The sequence below is a fragment of the Oncorhynchus mykiss genome, chromosome 18 (assembly GCF_057628025.1).
Source record: "Oncorhynchus mykiss isolate SJ-2025 chromosome 18, ASM5762802v1, whole genome shotgun sequence".
In the NCBI taxonomy this organism is placed as follows: domain Eukaryota; kingdom Metazoa; phylum Chordata; class Actinopteri; order Salmoniformes; family Salmonidae; genus Oncorhynchus; species Oncorhynchus mykiss.
The window spans coordinates 25,210,001-25,229,982 of record NC_143039.1 but is presented as its reverse complement, the minus strand read 5'-3'; the positions used below and the strand labels follow the sequence as shown (position 1 = coordinate 25,229,982).

General features: G+C 44.6%; 2 protein-coding genes and 1 non-coding gene across 5 annotated transcripts in view; 1 reads left to right on the top strand and 2 right to left on the bottom strand.

Annotated features, from left to right (window-relative positions):
* The first annotated feature begins 72 nt into the window (after positions 1-72).
* Positions 73-144, top strand: trnae-uuc (transfer RNA glutamic acid (anticodon UUC)). The gene has a single exon. It is a non-coding gene; the product is annotated as a tRNA-Glu (tRNA).
* Positions 145-3,210: 3,066 nt separating this feature from the next.
* LOC110527370 (SLAIN motif-containing protein 1) lies at positions 3,211-12,214 on the bottom strand. 3 transcript variants are annotated; one of them, XR_016488346.1, is made up of 9 exons: positions 11,615-12,178; positions 10,621-10,754; positions 8,175-8,306; positions 7,663-7,770; positions 6,765-6,914; positions 5,975-6,447; positions 5,004-5,156; positions 4,494-4,782; positions 3,211-4,387 (listed from the first exon to the last, which is right to left on the bottom strand). XR_016488346.1 is itself a non-coding variant. In XM_021608599.3 (9 exons), the coding sequence occupies exons 1-9, from the start codon at positions 12,028-12,030 to the stop codon at positions 4,312-4,314; spliced, it is 1,812 nt and encodes a 603-aa protein (XP_021464274.3). In that variant the 5' UTR covers positions 12,031-12,214; the 3' UTR covers positions 3,211-4,311. The 3 variants fall into 3 exon arrangements, 2 of the variants coding, with proteins under 2 accessions (XP_021464274.3, XP_090064070.1); XM_021608599.3 differs by having other exon boundaries at positions 5,975-6,328; positions 11,615-12,214; XM_090207944.1 differs by lacking the exon at positions 7,663-7,770 and having other exon boundaries at positions 5,975-6,328; positions 11,615-12,158.
* A 679-nt stretch (positions 12,215-12,893) lies between these two features.
* Positions 12,894-19,982, bottom strand: part of mrps9 (mitochondrial ribosomal protein S9) — a 21,570-nt gene continuing 14,481 nt past the window's right edge. Inside the window, exons 6-11 of the mRNA XM_021608593.3 lie at positions 17,715-17,800; positions 17,554-17,629; positions 16,059-16,227; positions 15,713-15,821; positions 14,537-14,706; positions 12,894-13,332 (exon numbers count right to left, since the gene is read on the bottom strand). Coding sequence (XP_021464268.2) covers positions 13,241-13,332; positions 14,537-14,706; positions 15,713-15,821; positions 16,059-16,227; positions 17,554-17,629; positions 17,715-17,800 — 702 coding nt within the window. The 3' untranslated portion in view covers positions 12,894-13,240. The remainder of the gene's footprint in view (positions 13,333-14,536; positions 14,707-15,712; positions 15,822-16,058; positions 16,228-17,553; positions 17,630-17,714; positions 17,801-19,982) is intronic.

Sequence of the window (19,982 nt, the reverse complement as noted above, 5' to 3'; positions counted from 1 at the left end):
TTACATCTAAATATGTCTTCCGTCCCATATAGACGGAACAAATAGTCTATAGTCCTTCCAATGCTTAGGATCTCCCATATGGTCTAGCGGTTAGGATTCCTGGTTTTCACCCAGGCGGCCCGGGTTCGACTCCCGGTATGGGAACAACTGTTTTTTTTCATTTTTATTATTGAACATGTTCTTTATAAGCAGTGTTTCCTCACCCTGCTCCTTGAATACATTGGTGGAAAAAGTACCATATTGTCATACTTGAGTAAAAGTAAAGATACCTTAATAGAACATGTCTCAAGTAAAATTGAAAGTCACCCACTAAAATACTACTTGATTAAAAGTCTGAAAGTATTTGGTATTAAATGTACTTAAGTATCAAAAGTAAGTCTAATTGCTAAAATATACTTAAGTATCAAATTTGCCTCACTTTCTTCTCAGTAATTATTTGTCCCGTTTTCAATAAGACCCTCTCAGAGGGAACGGATGTGGCCACTATGCAGTCTCCCTGTCATGACTTTAGTAAGCCGTGGGTATCAAATCTTCAATGAAGTGACATGTAACCGACATGTAAGAAGTGGTTACCCTTGATGTCCAGCAGTCAGTGAGTGGTAAGGCAAACTGCAGTAGCTTTTTGGACTCTTTCCAGCACTGAAGCCTGTGTGCTCTCGTACAGTTGTGGAATAAGTGATTTTGAAAGGGTTTTCCTGCTTGGAATTGTGTACATTGGATTTAGACTATTGCTCTAATTTCTAAAACCTCTGTCCTCTACGACTGAAAATGGCTGGAAATCGGTGGCAATCATTTTAGCCAATGCCATATCAATTTGGCCTTGTTTTGCTACAGATTTGTCCAATTTGGCCTTGTTTGCTACTTTGGCATAAGCTGGTCCATAGAAGACTGCGTAGCTGGGGGTCGCGGAGTAGCCCTACTTGACTGAGTGGATACATCTCCACTTGTGGAGGTGCTGGATCCACCACTATCACTAGCAGGCCCGCTAGTTTCTCGAAGCTCCGCTACAGCTAGCTTCACGGTTGGGTGCACAGTGTCTCATATGCCGGTGTAGGTTGTGCGTAGAACCGGCTTTATATGAGATTTTCTTTTGGCAAATTCTACACTGTGTTCAAACATTGTCTACATTATTAAAATGCATCCAAATGCTACTGTGCTTCCGACTCATTTTCCAGCTGTTGTTTTCACAGCTATCCTTCTTCTCTCCTCCGCTGCTACGTGTGTGACTGTGAGTGAGTTGGCTCGGCCCTCCCTCACGCATCTTTTGTTCATTGGTTGACACTGCGTGTCTGATTGACAGGAACAAGAGGTGAGACTGTTTGTCTGAGCAGACAGTCAGAACGAATGTGTGCGCTTGAGCATTTAGGCATATATATATATATATTTTGTCGTTATTTGAATTAATTAATGCTACTAATTTAAATATTTTGATTATTCATATCTTATTTTTTGTAAAAAAGATTCGGCTTTTCTGATATGCGAGCCGGCTCCCAACGTTCACCTACAAGACTCGTTCGCGAACGAAACATCACAACAAACAAAGCATTTGTGTTTAGTGAGTCTGCCAGGTCAGATGCAGTAGGGATGACCAAGGATTTTCTCTTTAAGTGCGTGAATTGGACAATCGTCTTGTCCTGCTAAGCATTCAACATGTAACGAGTACTTTTGGGTGTCAGGGAAAATGTAAGGAGTAGAAAGTACATTATTTTCTTTTTGAATGTAATGAAGTAAGAGTTGTCAAAAATATAAATAGTAAAGTACAGATACCCCAAAAACTAAACTTAAGTAGTATTTTAAAGTATTTTTACTTATGTTCTTTACATCACTTCTCAAATACCCCCAACAGTACATATTTTTATTGTAACCCTGGACAAGCACACCTGATTCAACTATTCACCAAACCCTCAATGAGCTGAATGAGGTGTTTGTCCAGGGCTACAATGAAAAGCGTACTGTTGGGGTCCTCAAGGGTTCGGAAATACCACTCTACAGTACTAATAGGCTTACCTTTGGACTTTACTGTTAAATTACTACTTTGTGTTCCAATCTCCCATATGGTCTAGCGGTTAGGATTCCTGGTTTTCACCCAGGCGGCCCGGGTTCGACTCCAGGTATGGGAACTGAGTTTTTATTAAAACCTTGAACATGTAATGCACAGTAGGCCTAAAGATGCCTGCCCGTGGCTTTGACTGTTAAAATATTGTGAACTGACAAAATAGAATACTCTATCCGATGTAGGCTACTCTAGTAATGCAGCAACTTGCGCTCACAGTCTCACACCAGAAATACATGTTCATCCACATTACTCAAACGTCAACTTTGTAAATGTAACATGCTGACCAGAGAGGACACGTCGCGTGCACGAGCGTTGCAGAATAAATTTAGAAATCAATGTTATTAAAGTATTGCTTGCGGGCGCCAAAGAGCGTCTGCGTTTCCAAGGGCTAAAATAGAAGTCATTCCTATTTCTGACGCAGATGCAAGTCCCGCCTCCTCATTGGTTTATAGAAGCAGGTACCCACGTGCCATCTCCTCATTGGTTATACCCACGTGGGTGATTGAAAGACGAACTGTGTTGCCGTGCTGGTTTTCGTGATAATACTATGAAAGTTTAGATGCTAATCACCATATAAGTTCAAAGATGAAAAAGCCTGGAAGGAGGAGAGATGACTAGATTCGGTTGACCGTTTTGTTTGGCTTAATTGTCGGAGTAGGGGACCTTGTGCATTTCAGGTAAAATAACTCAATGTTTATATCCCAGGACAAATTAACTAGCAACAGCAAGCTAGCTAAATAGGACAAATTAGCTAGCATGTGCAAGCTAGCTAGCTATATTGCCATACATGTTTAATGCCTTTTGACCTGACCCCAAATTAATATAATTGGTTCAGAGTTTGTTTTGATATTTTAATCTGCGTGATGGTGTGGGGGGACAAAATACATGTATGCACAATGGCGCATGCTCACGGTTTGGGTTCCGTGTAAGGCTGTTTAGACTAATGCCTAACCTCAAATGTGGAGTTAACGATGAATGGTTAAGGTAAGGGTTAAAGTTTGGGATAGGCTTGAAACAGAAAGCGTTACATGTTGTTTGATATAGAAACTGAATACAATCAATCTGACAAATTTAGCAAAAATGTAAGAACTTCACCTGTGAAAATAACCAGTAGCCTACTAACTCGAGACAAATTAATCAGGTTCAAATAATACTTATCATTTGAAAATCTTTAATTTTAGTTAAAACAACTACACTCGTTCAATGAAATACAGTAAAAATAAAATGTAAAAAATGTTTGAGAAAGAGATGTGCCATGAAGACTAACCTGCTTTTTTTTTTAAATACTGAAAAAATGATTAACAGACAGAGAATGCTACGTAAGTGATCTTTAAAAAGTAATCCTTCATCCCAAAAGACAAAACATCTACCCTGTGCTCTTCATCAACAACATTATAATTAACCATAAAAGTGCAATATCACAAATAAAATGAACAAAAACAATTACATTTCAATTCACACTTGTACAATCAGTGCAACAATTACAAATATTTCATAGATATGCCAGTGAATCTTTATAGTTTAAAAAGTGTCCAAAACACAACTTGAAGTCATTTCCCTGTCTTGGTGAGACATTTTGTAAACAGATTCAGACATTAGCTTTAATTTGGTTAATATGCTTCACAATAAAAATGTAAAATAAATCATGAAGAATATTGCATCAATACGATCAGCATCCCAACAATGCACACTGAAAGTTAACTTTAGTCTCTACACTAATCATAAGATAATAAATAATATAAGATTTATTTTAAATATACATTGCCATGTAAAAATTTGACCAAATACACCCAGACAATAGGGAGTGATTTAGACTTTTTTAGCAGCATATTAGGTGCTCTCCATTAAGAGAAAATACACCTTCTATTAATCAGAATTCCAAAGTAAAAAAAACTAATTGTGGCTTAATTAGCATAAAGTGGCAGCTCTTTCTTTAGTATGTTAATGTAACCATAACGTGGTTAAAACTTGTTAGTGCATAAACATATCAACAGGGGGATTCCCCTTGGCACAGACCAAATTGGACAGGTGGAGAATGCATGTTTGACTTTGAGTGCTGACCACACCTCACATACCCAATCATGAGGGCGTTCTACACAAGGTTGCTATTCCCTATAGTTTGGTTGACCTGCCTTCTCAATTCCCCAAGAACACTTTGTGTGGCAGTGAGTGACCCCAACCAGCAGGGTCTCTCTACATTGCCAGCTCTTCTCCGAAATCTCATCTCTCCATTCATGTCCCCATTCATCCCTCTCTCAGTAGCAGCCATCTCTCCAGCTCCCGTCTCGTAGGGCACTCAGGGTGGACAAGCTCTTAGGAGGCGTCAATAAACTGGGGAAAAGATCAGATTGAGATAAAATAGGAAATTACGATCCCAGACAACAAGAACCTAGTTTTGAGCTTGTTGGCACCCCCTTAGTGTCCTACAGTACCCTACCTGCGTGTGGGTTGGGCGATCTTGCTTCGAGGGGTGGAGCTGGTCCCAATAAAGGAGGCCGGGCGGGGCAGGCTGCTCCGGGGGGGTGTAGGAGTGCCCCCAACCCCCACAGCTGGTTTACTGGGGAGGGGGATCCCACTCAGGGACTGCAGACTGGTGGAGGTCGGCATGGTAACTGGCCCTTTCACAGTGGGGCTGACATAGGCTGTGGCTTTGAGGGGTTGCCGCGACAACGACTGGAAGTTCCCCACACTCTGGACTCTGTTCTGCAACTGACCGGGTGAAGGGACTAGTGGGGAGAGGGTTGACAATAGATCATATACAGATTAATGGATTATTAATGGATTAATATAATATTCATGCTTTCCTCAGATGTACTGTATAATGTATGGACTACCTACTTAGAATGATCATTTTCAATTTGATGAATTCTGGAAAGTCAATCAAGCCCTGCAGTTTTATAGTATGTGTATGGTCAGATCTAAAACAAAGAAGAAGACGGTATCTCACTGGAGGACTGTAGCCTGCTGGCCAGCCCATTGGACGAGTCAAAGCTCAGACTGTTCCGAAGGGTGGAAGGAGAGACGATGTGATTGGCTGCGCTCAGTGGGCTAGGCACACTGGGAGCCCTGAACAGGTTGGGCATGCTCCTCCGCAGCTTATCTAAATAGAATGTACACACACACACACACAAATTCGTGTATTAATTCAAGGCCACAGATCTAGAAGACTTTATCATCTCAGATTCTACATAGAGCCCTCTTCAAGAGGAATAAGTGCCACTCACTAGTCTCTCTTGAAGAACACCAGTGTTGAGGCCCCAAAGAGAAACATCTCCTGTAATCTCACCACCCTCTATTCAGTGTCCCTCTCCGGTTCAGCTAACAGAACAGAAACAGAATAGCCTCCAAGAGCTTACGGATCAGTCAGTGTCTCAAGAGGCTTACAGTAAGCACATCCCTGGTAGTCTGCCAGTACAGTCAACAGCCTAGGGAAGTACCTACGGTGGTAACTAATGAGTGGGTGACCTTAAAATGACCTCTTCCTTCCTTAACATAAACAATGACAAGTTGAAAACAAACCTAGAAGTAGATTAGTATAACTATTTCCTTAAAGGGGCCATCATGTCGTGTGTCAATTATTTTGTAGCCCTACTAATATTGTACTTTGTTATGCAAATGTTCCATCAAGACAACACAAAAAGGCTTGTTTGAAAAATGTACTCATATCCATCTGCATTCCAAATGTGATCCCCAAAATAGAACATAAACACACAAAAACAAACATTATTCGAGGAGAGTCTTGCAAAGCAAGAATTCTTATTAGTGTGAGATTTCATAAATGTAAGCAGAGGGCCAGGGTTGAGTCCAGGAGAACACTGTCCAATAAAAACATTTGTCATAACATTTTTTATTTTTTTTTATCTCTCATTTTCTCTAATGAACGCAACCCAAGTACCTGCATGGGCCAGGCCTGCTCACCTGATCCAGGCCTGAAGCCCTGTTGTACGGGTGTGTCAGTGCTGAGTGTGGGGCTGGCCAGGGCCAGGGGTGGGGGCTGATAGGAGAATCCTCCGGAGGGGTACTGAGGGGTGGAGGGGCTGGTTGTGCTCCTCCTCCAGTCCCGTATGCTGGAGAAGGTGTGGGAGTGGGAGAGGCCGCGCTGCAGGGTGGGTCCCACACGGGTCAGACGGGGCTGGGGAGGAGGTAGCTGCCCGTACTCTTCCTCATCCTCTTCCTCCTCCAGGTCGGCCTCGCCGCTGTGCTGAAGGGAGAGGAAGGAGAAGCTGGCGCTGCGGCGGTTGATGGAGGTGGTGGCGTAGTCCTGACGAAGACCTGAAGGAGGGGGAAATACGGACAAGCGCAAACACACAAACACACAAACACGCACACAATCAGTCGTCACCTTCTGCGCCTGAGGTTAAGGTTAATAAAGCCTGGATGAAGCCTGAGGTCTTGTATCACATGTTACAGTGTTAGAAGGGAGAGAAGGACAGAGGGGAACAATAAAGGGCAAGAATATGGCCAGGAATCCAAGACCACTTGAACTGACCAGGAACAACTCTGGGCCCTACCTTTAACCTTGGGGCCTAGAGTTATTCCCTTTCAGGTCACCTGCTCAATAGTTAATAATAATAGTTCTGATTTATAAAGCATTTTCCACCCTTTTACATAGAAAGGGGGGAAAACTCACCTCTTACTATGTAAAACAATATATAGTCAACTATGTGACAACACCAAAACAGTTTTTAATAAAGGGTGAGGGACTCACTGTCCTCCTGCAGACGAGCCATGACCTGGACGTCAACAAGGTCCTGCAGTTTGTATCCCTGCGTGATGGCGTCATCCTCCAGCTCTGAGGCACTGAGCTCACTGTCCATGGAAGACTGGGGGCTGAGGAGGAACCGCTGGAGGCTGCGGCCTTCAGCACACAACAACACAGTTCAGAGGTCAGATTAGACAAATTACATTGCAGACATTTTACATTCACAATGAACACAAAGAAAACTGACCAGATGAAAAGCAAGATTAGTTTAGATAGAGGCACACTGGCAGCAAAAAAACATCACTCTCCCTTTAAGAAACATTGCCGAGTCACTGTTAGTAGGGAGGCCACGTCATGGAATTGTGCCTTTGGTGATAGAAGCACCAGAAGCACCACAAATCACAGACAAAGCTAGAAAAGGCCATATTGTGTTTATGGCCACTCTAAGCCCTAATGGCCATTTTCCATTATGGCCGCCAACCAGGCCCCACAGGCTCGACCTAGCTGTGTGACATGTGGCGCTTCCATCACCAGAGGGACTATTCCACTGAAGTGAGGAATAGTGAGGAACTTCACATGGCAAACACCTGAAGCAGCAGAAACTGAACACACACTGAAACACTCCTTCTCTTGCAGTGACAAATGATGAATGATGACCTTTGGGGCCTCTCAATAGTCTATAGTGGCTTCCTCTCCTCTTGTGTCCACCTCTGTTCTGATCTGACAAGACAGCCAGTAGGTGAAATATGGACAGGTGAAACACCTTACATCTCTTACATCAGCAGGAATGAAGGAGAGGAGACAAGGAGAGGAAGCTCTTTCAAACACACTATTGAGACGCAAACCTTGACATGACAGAGAGACTGAGACAACGTGAGCCAGCGGGGGAGCGAGCGAGGCTTACTGCGATTGGCTGAGTGATTGGCTGGGAGGAATGTGGGAATTCTCTCAGCCTTCCCTACAGGAGTCAGGGACAGGTGGAGGAGAGGATGGAGGGGTGAGGAGAATGAGGCTGATGGAGGGAGAAAGAAAGGGAGGGGACAGAGACAGGATAAGGGGGAGAGAGAGAGAATCATGGAGAGTTGTTTCAATGGAGAAAATACAACTATTCCAATGAAGAGACTGGTATTTTTTAAATGTTTAAGAAGTAATCATGGATGGAGTAACCCTCATGTCTAAGAACCAGGGGTTTTCCTCGCCTGGTGAACTGATCAGGAGTGTTGAGTTTCTGCTCAACAAGGCCCAGGATTTTTCTGCTCAATATGGCCCTGATTCTGCTCAATAGGGACAAGAGTATCTCCTGATCAGGTTGCAAGGTTGAAAAACCTCTAGTTCAACTAATGTCATATGGTCATATTATGGTAACATTATGGCAATCTGTACCCATGTCACATAGTAATCTGTGTGTGTATTTACCAGGTCTGTCAGCGGGCGGAGGGGTGGAGCAGGACCTGGAGAACGAGGCACTGAGGGGGGACACTCCAGCTACACGTCTCAGGGGGAGGGCAGGGGAAGAGTGGCTGGAGAAGACCCCCCGCCACCTATGGACTACGCATGGGAGGGAGGGAGGGGAAAAGGCAATGTCATACTCTATCGGACCACCCCCAAAACACACACACAGCTGTCAGTGCTTTCCGGGCCCCTCACAAGGAACAGAGGTCAGCAGTGTGAAGCGGTTGTTTACCTCACACCCAGCGTGTCACATTGCTGTGACAGTCACAGAACCACTATTCAGTAGCAGCCAGGGAACACATCTGCTGTCCAATGCCCAGGAGACAAAGCTGCATTCACAACCTCACACACACTGCTCAACACACCCATTCAGCACGGGCCAGAACCAGGGACGGAGCAGCGACCACACACTCCATCTGATATATATTCATAGAGGAGACCTACAGTAATGAACACTCGCTAAGGAAATATCCCAGCAATCTATCTAGAGGAGATGTGGTGGATCAAAAGAACAAAGAGAGAGAAGAATGAATAATAAATGTTGCAGAGCTGAGAAAGCAAATCATCTCTCTCTCTCTCTGTGTGGTGGTTCGACTGAGCTGTTCAACACAGCGCTGCATATATCCCTGCACCAGATAGAGTGGGGTTATGTTATACCTGTCACTGAGAATATAAACCACTTAGCAGCGTCGAGGCGAGGTGCCTTTCATGTAAACACGGTAACCATGGTTACCCCTCTGGTTGCCGAGGGAGGCCCTGTGAACGTAGCAACAGGCAGATAGTAGGTCAAGTGTGAAAGCAGTGGAAGGCTTTTCCTGCAGTTACAGCTACTGTGAAATTAATATACGGGCATCTAGTAGATCCTTACAGCAATATATTGTAGTAAAATACAGGTAACTGCCAAAATAAAGGAAACACTAGTATGAAGGATAAAAGTATATTTTATAAGTATTACACGTTGTTGTTGTTCCCTTTATTTTGTTGTTCCCTTTATTTTGGCGGTTACCTGTATTTCACTGATGAAATGGCGGCAGGTAGCCTAGCGGTTAGAGCGTTGGACTAGTAATCGAAAGGTTGCTAGATCGAATCCCAGAGCTGACAAGGTAAAAATGTGTTGTTCTGCCCCTGAACAAGGCAGCTAACCCACTGTTCCTAGACCAGTTAACCCACTGTTCCTAGACCAGCTAACCCACTGTTCCTCGGGCCGTCATTGGAAATAACAATGTGTTGTTCTGCCCCTGAACAAGGCAGCTAACCCACTGTTCCTAGACCAGTTAACCCACTGTTCCTAGACCAGCTAACCCACTGTTCCTCGGGCCGTCATTGGAAATAACAATGTGTTGTTCTGCCCCTGAACAAGGCAGCTAACCCACTGTTCCTAGACCAGTTAACCCACTGTTCCTAGACCAGTTAACCCACTGTTCCTAGACCAGTTAACCCACTGTTCCTCGGCCGTCATTGAACATAAGAATTGTTCGTAACTGACTTGCCTGGTTAAATAAACAAAATGGCAGCTTCACTGATGCAACGATAAGCTGTTGCATGACAAGTGTATAATATGAAGGCCAAGTTAAATTGGATTTAATGTGCAAAAAGACACTTTCCAAATATATAATAGTAAAAAGAAATACAATTAAGCTGACGTGTGTGTTTACTCTAAGTTGTTGAAAGTGACGCACACAGACAGTTGAGGCCAGTGCTTCACCTCTCATTAAGAGCTTAGAGGACTAGAGCAGTATTAGTACAGTACCTTCAGCGAAGACCGTGGGAGACGTCACATCACTGTTTCACACCACAGCTTCCTCTCAGACATGAACCCAAGGTCCATTCTCAGTGGTCATTAGACACCATGGAATGTCTCAGGAGTAGAGGCATTAACCCTGACGTTACCGCTAAATTCCCAAAGTTGGCCACTCACACCTTCACTTCAGGGCCTCTCATTCGACCCGGTCACCTCTCTACTGCAACCCTTCTTCAGGTAGATGCTGTGAATTAGAATGTGATCTCCATCACCTAGCCAGGTGAAATGAATGTCCTCACTGTCATAACCATGGTGCGAATGTGTGGGTCTGTAGGTTGGTATACGGCTGTCTTTTCAGGAGTGACTGAAATGTGTGCGTAGTTTAATGTAGCCAGTGTTGTGTGTGGCTACTGACTGTCTGACAAGGTGCTGTACTTTTACCTCAGAGTCCAAAATAGTCGGGAGTTGCCTGGTTACATAGTCCTGAGAGACTTGAGGACCTGTTTCACACTGAGCTCAAGGCATCACAGTGCTAGCCTCCCCCCTCACCTCCATGTACCCACACACACAGTAAAGTAGAATCATCAGGTTGATAGAAACCAATGGTCTATTATATAGCCATCCATCTATCCACCCTTTTCGGTCCCTAGTTTCCACCCCTCCTCATACCTTGGTCCAACCTGAGGCACAGTGAGCGGGCCGACTCCACCTCTGTTCTGGGGCTGTCCAGGACCTGTCTGCTCCACTGGAGGGGGGTAACAGGGCTCTCCCCCCACAGCTGGGCCTTGGCTGACACATACAGCCTGCAGGGAAGACAGGATGAGAGCCAGAAGAGGAGGAATTAAGAGGATTTTACTGCCCTATAGTCCCAAAATCAACCCTTATGGGCCTACAGGGAAGACTGGTTTCAGATCAGGGATACGTTTTCCAGTTTTACAATGATCTCCAAAATGTACATCAAGCCACAACCTCACTTAGGACCTGAGAATAGAATCATATTGATTGTAGCCAACAAATGCAAACCGTGGCGCATAGTGTGGAGCAGCCAATTTTGACTGCAGTCCAAAATTGTTTTTGGGCACTATAATGGATTTGACATAATACAGAATGAGTCAAAAGTATTATGTCATCTTTAATCAGCGGGTATTCTTATGCATTCGTTTTACCACTAAAATAATAGCACTTCTGTGTCCAGTCGTCCACCCCCAAGTCGACATGTCTCAGACTGATGCAGTCTAGCCTCCATTTCAACAGGCACATTTTCACAGAGCACAGTGGCCGTTTGCTCAATCATAACCGTTGACTATGATAATTGCAACAAATCGATGTTGTGTTTGTTAAAGAAAAATCGAATGACATTGGAACAAGTGTCAGCTCCATTTTTCAGTCCAATTTGCTCCGAAGGTGTGGCTTTGTTGTCGTATATCATTCCTACTAGGATTCGAGTCTCATTTGCATGTACATCATTATATTCCATAGGCCTACGTCTACCAGAGTAAGTCACATATCCTATAAAATAAACAGAACACTGCATCACCGTCGTATATGACAGATAAATTGCCATATGCAAATAAGGACTCTAAGTTTCAAAGAAATCTGTCAGATTAAATTTGCCACCTCTCAACTACATTTTACAAACCATTGGATATTCTGAAATAGTTACCAGGTAGCTTCAGAATCTTCATGAGAGAATACAGCATCTAGGTCCAGAATGTCCACCTCATCCAGAACCGTACGTTCCATATAATCAGCCTCGGTGTCGAGAGCAGTATCCACATAATGCGAATGTAAATATTCGAACGGTTCGTCCAACGGGAAAAATGACTCCAAGGAAGACTGGCACAGTAGCGTCGGTAACGGACTAGGTATGCAGTAGCTCCCGGCCATGTAGGCCGGAGAGGGAGGTAGAATGTGGGGGTTGCCAGTGCAACCGTTCGCCCGCGTCCTCAATTGCTCATTTTGCCGCTCCAATTTCCGAACCAGCTCTTGGAGCTTTTTCACCTCCAGTTCGGCGTTCGCGGCATTGCTGTTGCCGTTGACATCCGTCATTATCTGGGAGTTCATCACTGCTGCATCCATTGGATGGAAAAGTACAAATACCCGATATATTTTTTATTTTTTCTACACTCAAGTCTCAGCTCACCCGTTGCCCACACTGTGATTTGGGTATGGGTTGTATCTCGCTTGCTCTAGTGCCCATCAGGACTAGAGCATTCAGATGCCGCCCAATGAGGGATGGTGGCGTGCTACAGACTGTCTCCACCCCCAGCGTGCTGAGTCCAACGCGGGAACTGTTGCCTAGTGATTTCTGGACAGGTGCGTGCAAGCGTTCTCTCCTCAAACGTATGACATTGCTCTTGATAACTGTCCGTAAAGAAAGGGCAACATTTTTTGTTTCAAATATGTTTATTAAAACAGAGAATGAGAGATTACGTCCAAAGTGAAAATAACATTTTTTATAGCCTACATTTTGATAACACAAGATATTGGCTAAACCATTTATATTTTATCTACAAGCATACACAGTTGACTTCATTGATATACACACAAAGATCTATTGAATTGAATAATAATTTCACCAGCCACTGTACATATTCTACAACCGCATGCCCAGAGCGCCCATGCATCTTGAACACTCCCCTGGTTAAACCAGGGCATTTTATGCCCATTTATCGCCCTCCTGTGGTGTAATTGAGACGGCACATGATGGAACTGTGGTGACTTTGTCCAATTTAACCCAGGAGTGAAAGTTCTGAAGGTACGAAATATAAATACAGAATCTGCACCGCAGGTTTCAGCACCATGGACAGCGACTAAGACAGAATCCCTAACGTGGACTTTCAGCACCCCATGACAGTGGACAGCGCCTGGTTAAAGTGCAGGTGTAACGTTACCGGCCATTTATTTTGTATATGGAATAAAAACAGCATATTATAGCAAGGTATGTGAAAAACAACATTTTATTTTCAATATACAGACAAAGACAATGGACAGGTGTGTTGCCAGAGATGGCCCTCTGGTGGCAGAAAAAATCATTACAGCCTATATGGAGTTGGGTATCCTGCCCTCACATGGACAGAACCCCTTTGAATTTGTACATGTATTTGAGTCATGTACTTGGTGGCTATTTCCAGATCTAAATAACCTTTAGGGGACATATAAAAAGCTACAACAGGGGTTGGATGAACAATTTGTCCACTTACTAATAACAGTTCTGATCTCAGAGGAAGATAAATGATGAAGATGTTGCTGTGATTTCCCTGTGTCCAGATCTATTCTGTCCTCCACCTCAGCGTTTCTTCCAGGTGAACTTCCTCCTCGCTCCCTCCTGGCCCGGCTTCTTCCTCTCCTTAATTCTGGGGTCAGGGGTCAGCAGCCCAGCTGAGAGGGAGGCAGAGATGCAGGTCAAAGGTCAAACCAAAAATAGTACAATACAGCAACGACAAAGCAACAGAGGAACAGTGCTGTTCATTTGATGTAAATTAAAACGATCCTTCCCTCAGCACGTATCAAAGCTGCAGGCTAAAGTTAAATCTAGACTTGGTTTCCTCTATCGTACTCGCTCCTCTTTCACCCCAGCTGCCAGACTAACCCTGATTCAGATGACCAAGCTAGATTACGGAGATGTCATTTATAGATCGGCAGGTAAGGGTGCTCTCGAGCGGATAGATGTTCTTTACCATTCGGCCATCAGATTTGCCACCAATGCTCCTTATAGGACACATCACTGCACTCTATACTCCTCTGTAAACTGGTCATCTCTGTATACCCGTCGCAAGACCCACTGGTTGATGCTTATTTATAAAACCCTTTTAGGCCTCACTCCCCCCTATCTGAGACATCTACTGCAGCCCTCCACATACAACACCCGTTCTGCCAGTCACATTCTGTTAAAGGTCCCCAAAGCACACAGCCCTGGGTCGCTCCTCTTTTCAGTTCGCTGCAGCTAGCGACTGGAACGAGCTGCAACAAACACTCACACTGGACAGTTTTATCTCAATCTCTTCATTGAAAGACTCATTCATGGACACTCTTACTGACAGTTGTGGCTGCTTTGTGTGATGTATTGTTGACTCTACCTTCTTGCCCTTTGTGCTGTTGTCTGTGCCCAATAATGTTTGTACCATGTTTTGTGATGCTACCATGTTGTGTTGCTACCATGTTGTGTTGCTACCATGCTGTGTTGCTACCATGCTGTGCTGCTGTCATGTTGTATTGCTACCATGTTGTTGTCATGTTGAATTGCTACCATGTTGTTGTCATGTTGTGTTGTTGTCATGTTGTGTTGCTGCCATGCTGTGTTGTCATGTGTTGCTGCCATGCTATGTTGATGTTTTAGGTCTCTCTTTATGTAGAGTTGTGGTGTCGTCTCTTGTCGTGATGTGTGTTTTGTCTTAGATTTGTACATGTTTAATCCAAGCCCCCGTCCCCGCAGGAGGCCTATTGCCTTTTGGTAGGTCGTCATTGTAAATAAGAATTTGTTCTTAACTGACTCGCCGAGTTAAATAAAGGTTACATAAAAAAATACAAAAAAGATAAAAAGCTTTCTGAATGATGTGTGTGTGTGTGTAGTACCACTACCAACCTTGTCTCATGGTCTCCACCTGTCCCTCAGACAGGAAGCTGAGCATGGCGCGGGAGATGGCAAGGCGTAGCGCCCCCGCCTGGCTGGAATGGCCCCCGCCACTCACACTGCACTGCATGTCAAACCTCCCCAGCACCCCCATGAAGTGGAGGGGGAACATCAACTGCTCTCTGTCAGGGGAAGAGGAGAGGGATGGAGAGAAGGGAGGAGAGGGATGAAGAGAAGAGGGATGGAGTTGGAGAAAAGAGGAATGGAGTTGGAGAGAAGGGGAGGAGAGGGATGGAGAGAAGGGAGGAGAGGGAGGAGAAAAGAAGGGTGAGGGGAGGGATAAAAAGATTGAGGGAGGGAGAAAGAGGAGTTGGTTACGAAGAAAGAAAGAGAGAGGGATAACAGGATAAAGAGAGAGAGAGAAAAGGGTAAGTCAGTCAGTCAATGGAGTGGGCACTGGACACTGAGATACCAGTTATCAACAGCAGTGGTTGTCTAGAGGATTGTAAAGAGCAGTGGTGTGTGTATAGAGTCCTGTTAACCTCTGTTAGAGCCACACGGTCATATTTAGACACTACAGCAGACACTCTTCTGTCTCAGCATGAAAAAGACAGATGAGGGGTGTGTGTGTCTGAATGTGTATGGAGTGTGTGTTCTGGCCCACATCCCAGCAGACTAAATGAAAGGCTTATTGCTGACACAGTCAAACCACCATCACCCTTCAGGTCCTATTAGTCCTGTCTCAGTCTGTCCTCAGCCCAGGAGATAACACACACACACGCACCCCCCCCCCCCCCCCCCTCCCACTCAGTTGTGTAATTAACGCTGCTATATCCCAGATAAATAAAAGAGGCTTTAAACGCAGTGAGGTGCAACATAAAGATACTTTTCAACAGTGTTTTGAGAGTGCACGTGGCATGGCGTGCACATTTTGAGAGTGCACGTGGCACGGCGTGCATGTTTTGAGAGTGCACGTGGAACGGCGTGCACGTTAAGGAAGGACAGGGAGAGGAGTGTGGAAAGAAGCAGGGACTTGTGATTTCTTCGGTGGGAGATGAAGCACTAACGAGCCATGTCAACTCTCTAAAGGTTCCTCTCTGATTTGTCTCCTACTTCATCAGTACTGGTCTGAAAGCACATGCTATTTGAAAACATTACGGTGGATGTCTGCTGGGAAGGAATACGGACCGGTCTTGCAGGACAGGGAAGTAGTGGACATAGTTTGTCCCATTGATGCTGATGGATCCTGAACCGCTGTCTCTCAGTAGGACAGTACCCGTAGCGGTCTTCCTTCTGCCTGGGGAGACACACACACACACAACTTATTATCCCAGATCTCTCTCTTCTACCATGAAGCCCTGGCCAACCAATGACTGTAGGTCATTCTTTGAAAGGGAAAGATCACTGAAACTGTCATGAAATTTAGACCCGGTTTCTGTCAACTGCTTTAAGACCAATATAAATAAATGCTACTCGTAACATATTGATCCATTGATTGATAAAAGCCCAGTTGTATTAATTGATTGCTGTTTACCATCTCCGGTGCTGTAAGCCACTCCGTGCTGGTCGTACTGTAGGGGCTGGACCTGCTGCTTGGAGGACTGGATCTCTAGCTGTCTGCGGTAGCGCTGGACAAAGCCCTCCTCCACAGAGCAGTAGGGCAGAGACAGCAACCTCTCCATCAGCTGGATGAACCGTGCATACTGACGAGAGACACAACATGGAAGAATAGGAGTAGCCCCTAGACGCTGATCGTGGGTCAGTTTAGCATTTCCCCAACTAATGGCAAAGGTTAGGATTGGTGGAGGGGAAGCTGATCCTGGATCTGTAGGGGTAACGTCACCCCGGAGCGTAAGAACATAAGCACACATGCCTACTTTCTATTGGCGTTGGAGGGCTCTGTTCAGTGTCTAAACAGCAACATCTTGTGGTGACTAGGTGAACTGCATCCTACCAGTAATACAGTATCTAGCATGCCAACAACCAGGTTTCCAGTCAACCTTCTATGTGAGTAAAGAACATGTCAGATACAAATACTGGAAGGCATGATGGAAACAGAAAAGTTGTCGGTAAGCTTTCCAAATGTTGCAAACATTGATATAATAACCATCATATGGAAGTAAACTTGGAGTCATGTGATGACATCCAGTTGATCAGGCTACAGATGAAATAAATGATGAACTTTAGAAGGTGGTGAAAGTGCAGGGTGATGAGCTTGATGCTCCTTTCCAATAAATATTGAGGGTCTTAATCTGGTGACATGATGATTGATGCTTGGGTGTCTTGACAAATTAAACGAATCTTGCTCTTTAGTCCATAATAATCTCATCATGTAGGCTGTACCCGCAATGTATCTGCTAGCTGTTGGCTAGAGCGCACGTGCCAACACCAGGGTGCACAGTCGCTATATAATGCAACATTTGTGACAAAACCGTCAGTAGAGTTGAAAATGCGAAAAATGAATTGAACTTGTATTTGTTTTATTGGGTACATGGGAATTTAACCGCAAACTTTAGTTTTATGTGGACTACCAAATCACACACTTTAATCCGCAACAATTCAAGTTGATGGAATTGATTATTCTCTGGTGGGAAAATGCACATATTTCATTTATGCAGATTTTTGAATATTCACATGAACATCTGGTGTCAATTGGATGGAAACCTAGCTAGTGATATCTAAGGTCTTTTTCCTCTGTAAATACTATCACAGCAAAACTGTTGAAGTGTGAAGGAGAGGGACCAGGGAGAGGGACCAGGGAGAGGGACCAGGGAGAAGGACCAGGGAGAAGGACCAGGGAGAAGGACCAGGGAGAGGGACCAGGGAGAGGGACCAGGGAGAGGGACCAGGGAGAGGGACCAGGGAGAAGGACACAGGGAGAGGGACCAGGGAGAAGGACCAGGGAGAAGGACCAGGGAGAAGGACCAGGGAGAGGGACCAGGGAGAAGGACCAGGGAGAAGGACCAGGGAGAAGGACCCAGGGAGAGGGACCAGATATCTGTGACGGCATTAAAAGAGTTCCTTCTTACATCGTGTTCTGAGATGGTCTCCACCAACAACTCCTCCAGCTCTTCTTTCAGCAACCACCGACTACCCACCAGAGAACTGAACACAGACAGTTAGACACACACACGTATCAACATTCATTGGTGAACTAATTTCACTGCTCTGTGAAAACAACTATCCTCACATCTGCTTGGCATCCTGGGTGAAGAGATCCTTTCCTCTCAGACGGTCCTGGTGCTTCTCTACTGCCAGGGCTTTAGTGAAGGTGTCCTGAATGGGACAGAAGGACACAGACGACCAGATTAAACAACATGGAACACTCTATGGTCTATGAACCTTTCACTCAGTAGTAACCATGTGTATTTGTGTTGTATCAAGAAAAGTCCAGTATTGAGTACATTTTATATTCCGACACACACGCGCGCACGCACACACACCCTAGAGACAGAGAAAGAGAGAGGATTCTCCATTATGAAAGCAGATAGCAGATATCTGTCCCCATCCTTGGCTGGATTTAATTGGGTGGAAAAATTGAATTGGGGAGCACTTGGGCTAAAGCTTACTCCCCCTGTGGAGCGAGAGGGCTAGCTACCCGCTATCCGCGGGCACGCTTGTCTAAATTAGCATGGAGCCCACGAGCTTGGCGTTAGCCCACCAATTGCGGTACAGTACGTTAAGGCTGGTGGTAGAGGGACAAGACCCGACCCGTCAGCCTGGCATTCAGGTCACGTCCCAAATCAGCCTCAACTCCCCATCCATCCATCCATCCATCCACCCCCCCCCCCCCCCCCAATTATTCAGCAGATGTTTGTTTAATTCCTTCTTGATAGAGTGGAGTCTAATCCGCCGCCACTCCACCACAGAGAGAGAGAGAGAGAGACAGAGAGAGAGAGAGAGAGAGAGAGAGAGAGAGAGAGAGAGAGACAGAGAGAGAGACAGAGAGAGAGACAGAGAGAGAGACAGAGAGAGAGACAGAGAGAGAGACAGAGAGAGAGAGAGAGAGAGAGACGGAGATAGAGAGACAGAGAGAGAGAGAATTGGCAAATTGGCTTTCTTCCTAACCATCGCACTACTGACCATATATACACCTCACACACACTAACTAATAAACACGTCCACCAAAAAAAAGAGGGCAAAATCTTTGCTTGCTTTATTGACTTTATAAAAGCATTTGATTCGATTTGGCACAAAGGGCTATTCTACAAAATTCTACAAAGTGGACTTGGTGGTAAGGTGTCTGACTTAATAAAATGTATGTACACAGAAAACAAGTGTGCAATAAAAATCAAAAACCAAAGAACATCATTTTTTTCACAACGTCGAGGTGTGAGACAAGGCTGCAATTTGAGTCCAAATCTTTTCAACATTTATATCAATGAATTAGCAGACATGTTGGACCAATCTCCAGCCCCAGGACTCACACTATTTGACACAGAGGTGAAATACCTGCTATATGCTGATGACTGCAGCCCCAGGACTCACACTATTTGACACAGAGGTGAAATACCTGCTATATGCTGATGACTTGGTACTTCTATCACCAACCAAAGAAGGTCTTCAACAAAACATGAATATTCTGGAGCAATATTGCCATAATTGGGCCCTGGCAGTAAATTTCCAAAAAACTAAAATCATGATTTTCCAAAAAAAAACCCAGGTGTCAGAAACACAAATGTAAATTCACCCTGAACAACACCTTAATTGAACACACAAAAAATGACACCTACCTTGGTCTGACCATATCTGCATCGGGAAACTTTAATATGGCAGTGAAGGCACTCAAAGAAAAAGCCCGCAGAGCAATGTATGCAATAAAAATGAAATTATTCAAAATCAACATCCCAATTAGAATTTGGACTAAAATATTTGACAGTGTAATCCTACCAATAGCTCTTTATGGAAGTGAGGTTTGGGGGCCACTCAATAAACTGGATTTTAAAATGTGGGACAAACATCCAATTGAAGCCCTACATGCAGAATTCTGTCGGAAAATCCTACAAGTCCAGAGAAATACACCAACTAATGCATGTAGGGCAGAATTGGGCCGCTTTCCAGTAATAATGAAAATACAGAAAAGATCATTAAAATTTTGGCTACATCTAAATTCAAGTCCAAATTCGAGTCTGCAATTTAAAGCACTTCAAGCCCAAGAGCTGAGCCCAGAAACGAGCCCTCTCAGTCAGATGGTGTTGGACCTCACCAACCAAGCTGACACCAGCACTGCTTCAAAAGAAAGAATTCCAATAAACAAAATCATGAACCAATCAAAGGAATCATATTTACAATACTGGAAAAACGGAACAAAATCCCAAAGCCGACTAAATTGCTATCTGACCCTAAACAGAGAATATGAATTGGCTGATTATCTCTACTCTGTCATAGATACGAAGCAGAGACAGATCCTTACCAAGTACAGGCTGAGTGACCACCGATTGGCAATAGAAACCGGCAG

Excerpts from the sequence above, each read along its gene's own strand:
- LOC110527370 (XM_021608599.3), bottom strand. The coding sequence starts at position 12,030 with ATGGATGCAGCAGTGATGAACTCCCAGATAATGACGGATGTCAACGGC. Across the intron at positions 5,157-5,974 it reads GGGCTTCAGGCCTGGATCAG|ATAAGCTGCGGAGGAGCATG; the intron begins GTGAGCAGGCCT and ends CATTCTATTTAG. Across the intron at positions 4,388-4,493 it reads ATCGCCCAACCCACACGCAG|TTTATTGACGCCTCCTAAGA; the intron begins GTAGGGTACTGT and ends TCTTTTCCCCAG.